Genomic DNA, 1,835 nt, shown 5'->3' with positions numbered 1-1,835 from the left:
GATACCCTAAGGCATGCGCGTACGCCTAGGTCGCAAATTTGATCAAGTTATCAATAGTTATTAGTTATATGTTATAAATTATATCATCAGAAAGTTCAGATGTTCTATTTTCTAATGATATAATTTTTACATTATATAATTTAAATTATATAGCTTAAATTGACAACCTAGAGATACGACGACTAGTAAACTGAGACGGAGGGAGTACTAGCTAGTACCCGTGTTTCTAGTGTTTGATTATAAGATGTGATTGTGTGGGCGTGGGCATGTGCCTGTTTCGTGTACTGTAATAATCACCAAAAGAAAATAAAAAATCCTAATATTTGTGGGCTTGGTCATACGAGCTAAATGTCAGAGAGCTTAAACCTCACGGCAGGTATTAGAGTTAAACCCTGCAAACAAAGCAGTAGAGTACCCTACTCATGTGACACATTGTTAATAAGACGCTCCAAAGAATCGAGTTAACCACTACAACTAATTGCGCATATACATTTCGCCAACTGCACATTGCTTGAGCATATTTATGTCGATATGCCAGGACAACGGGCTATCCAATCACATGTTCACGAGAAAATAAACTTAAAATCCTTTGCTCCGTTGAATACCAAACAATTGAATTGCAAAAGACACCCTAAAACACGAAATTATTACCTAGACCCAACTCCATGGATCGACCAGCGCTCACAGCATGGAAGAACAGGTCTATGAAATAATTCCTTCCGGCTCGCGAGCCAACAAATCAATCTTTCTCTCCGAGGCGTTGCTAAAAATTAACTCGATCTCAAATGGTAAAAGCTACGACGATGCCGACGACTTGAGCTGAGATCAGCGCACGGGTTCACCGGCGCTGGCGTGGGCGGCGCTGCTCATCGTCGTTGAAGTCGAGCAGCACGGCGCTGTGGCAGCGAGGGCACCGCGGGTCCTCCCGGGACAGCATCACGTACATCATGCACCGGGGGCACCCCGCCAGGACCATGGGCGGCCCGGCCGCCGCGTCCGGGCTGCCCTCCGACGACACGCACGAGCTCGGCGGTGACGCCGTGGACGACGAGGAAGAGGACAGCCTGTGGGGCGACGACGCGTTGGCTCCGCCGCCGCCGCCACCTCCCGGCCGCGCCGTGGTGGACGAAGACTGCCCGCCACCGCCGCCCCGCGCCCTCGACAAGCTCAGCCTCAGGCTCTCCAGCTTCGACACCTTGCCGCCGTTCCTGCTCATCCTCGACGATCACCACCGTCGCCCCCTCTCGCTGCACACGATTTCACGACGACGGGATTAGCGTCTCAGAGTCAGAGATCAGCTCACAAGCACAAAGTGTATAGCGCTGGCCGCTATATATTTAACGAGAACGCGGCCGGCGTGGGTGACACATTGCGCGAAGTGGAAGCACGAAGTGGACACGAAGCGCGCATTACCTTGGACTTGATCGAGCTGAAGATTGTGCGTCGGAGTGAGGGAACAGTACGACGTGCTGGTGGATTGGAGCTCTCCACTTGGTTGCGTATAACTACTGCTAGGTACGAGTATTTGTCATGCGCCTCCCCCTAGCTGCGTTATATAGTAATGAGGAGGGGTTGAGGTGGAGGAAGGTGGTGGTGCTGGTTATCTTTAATACGAGAACAGCCGCCATTTAAGCTCCGGTCAATCCGCTTCAAGTATGGAGTCTGGACGGTGTCCCGCCATAGTTTTGTGTTATATTTTTTTATTATTGAGTGCGGCTATTTTTTAGACTAATCACAATGAATATTCATCATGCATAGTACTATTGCATGATACTATCTCTTCGATGAACGGTATATCATATAATAGTCTAATATTCTCATTGCATTTATAGATT

General features: G+C 48.9%; 1 protein-coding gene across 1 annotated transcript; it reads right to left on the bottom strand.

The window, feature by feature from the left end:
- Nucleotides 1-838: 838 nt before the first annotated feature.
- Nucleotides 839-1,520, bottom strand: LOC124659898 (protein GL2-INTERACTING REPRESSOR 1-like). Its single transcript, XM_047197711.1, has 2 exons — nt 1,414-1,520; nt 839-1,247 (listed from the first exon to the last, which is right to left on the bottom strand). The coding sequence occupies exon 2, from the start codon at nt 1,214-1,216 to the stop codon at nt 839-841; it is 378 nt and encodes a 125-aa protein (XP_047053667.1). The 5' UTR covers nt 1,217-1,247; nt 1,414-1,520.
- Between the last annotated feature and the right edge of the window lie 315 nt (nt 1,521-1,835).

The sequence above is a fragment of the Lolium rigidum genome, chromosome 6 (assembly GCF_022539505.1).
Source record: "Lolium rigidum isolate FL_2022 chromosome 6, APGP_CSIRO_Lrig_0.1, whole genome shotgun sequence".
NCBI lineage: Eukaryota > Viridiplantae > Streptophyta > Magnoliopsida > Poales > Poaceae > Lolium > Lolium rigidum.
The sequence above is the reverse complement of the archived record's forward strand: the minus strand, read 5'-3'. Positions and strand labels throughout refer to the sequence as shown.

Excerpts from the sequence above, each read along its gene's own strand:
- LOC124659898 (XM_047197711.1), bottom strand. The coding sequence starts at position 1,216 with ATGAGCAGGAACGGCGGCAAGGTGTCGAAGCTGGAGAGCCTGAGGCTG.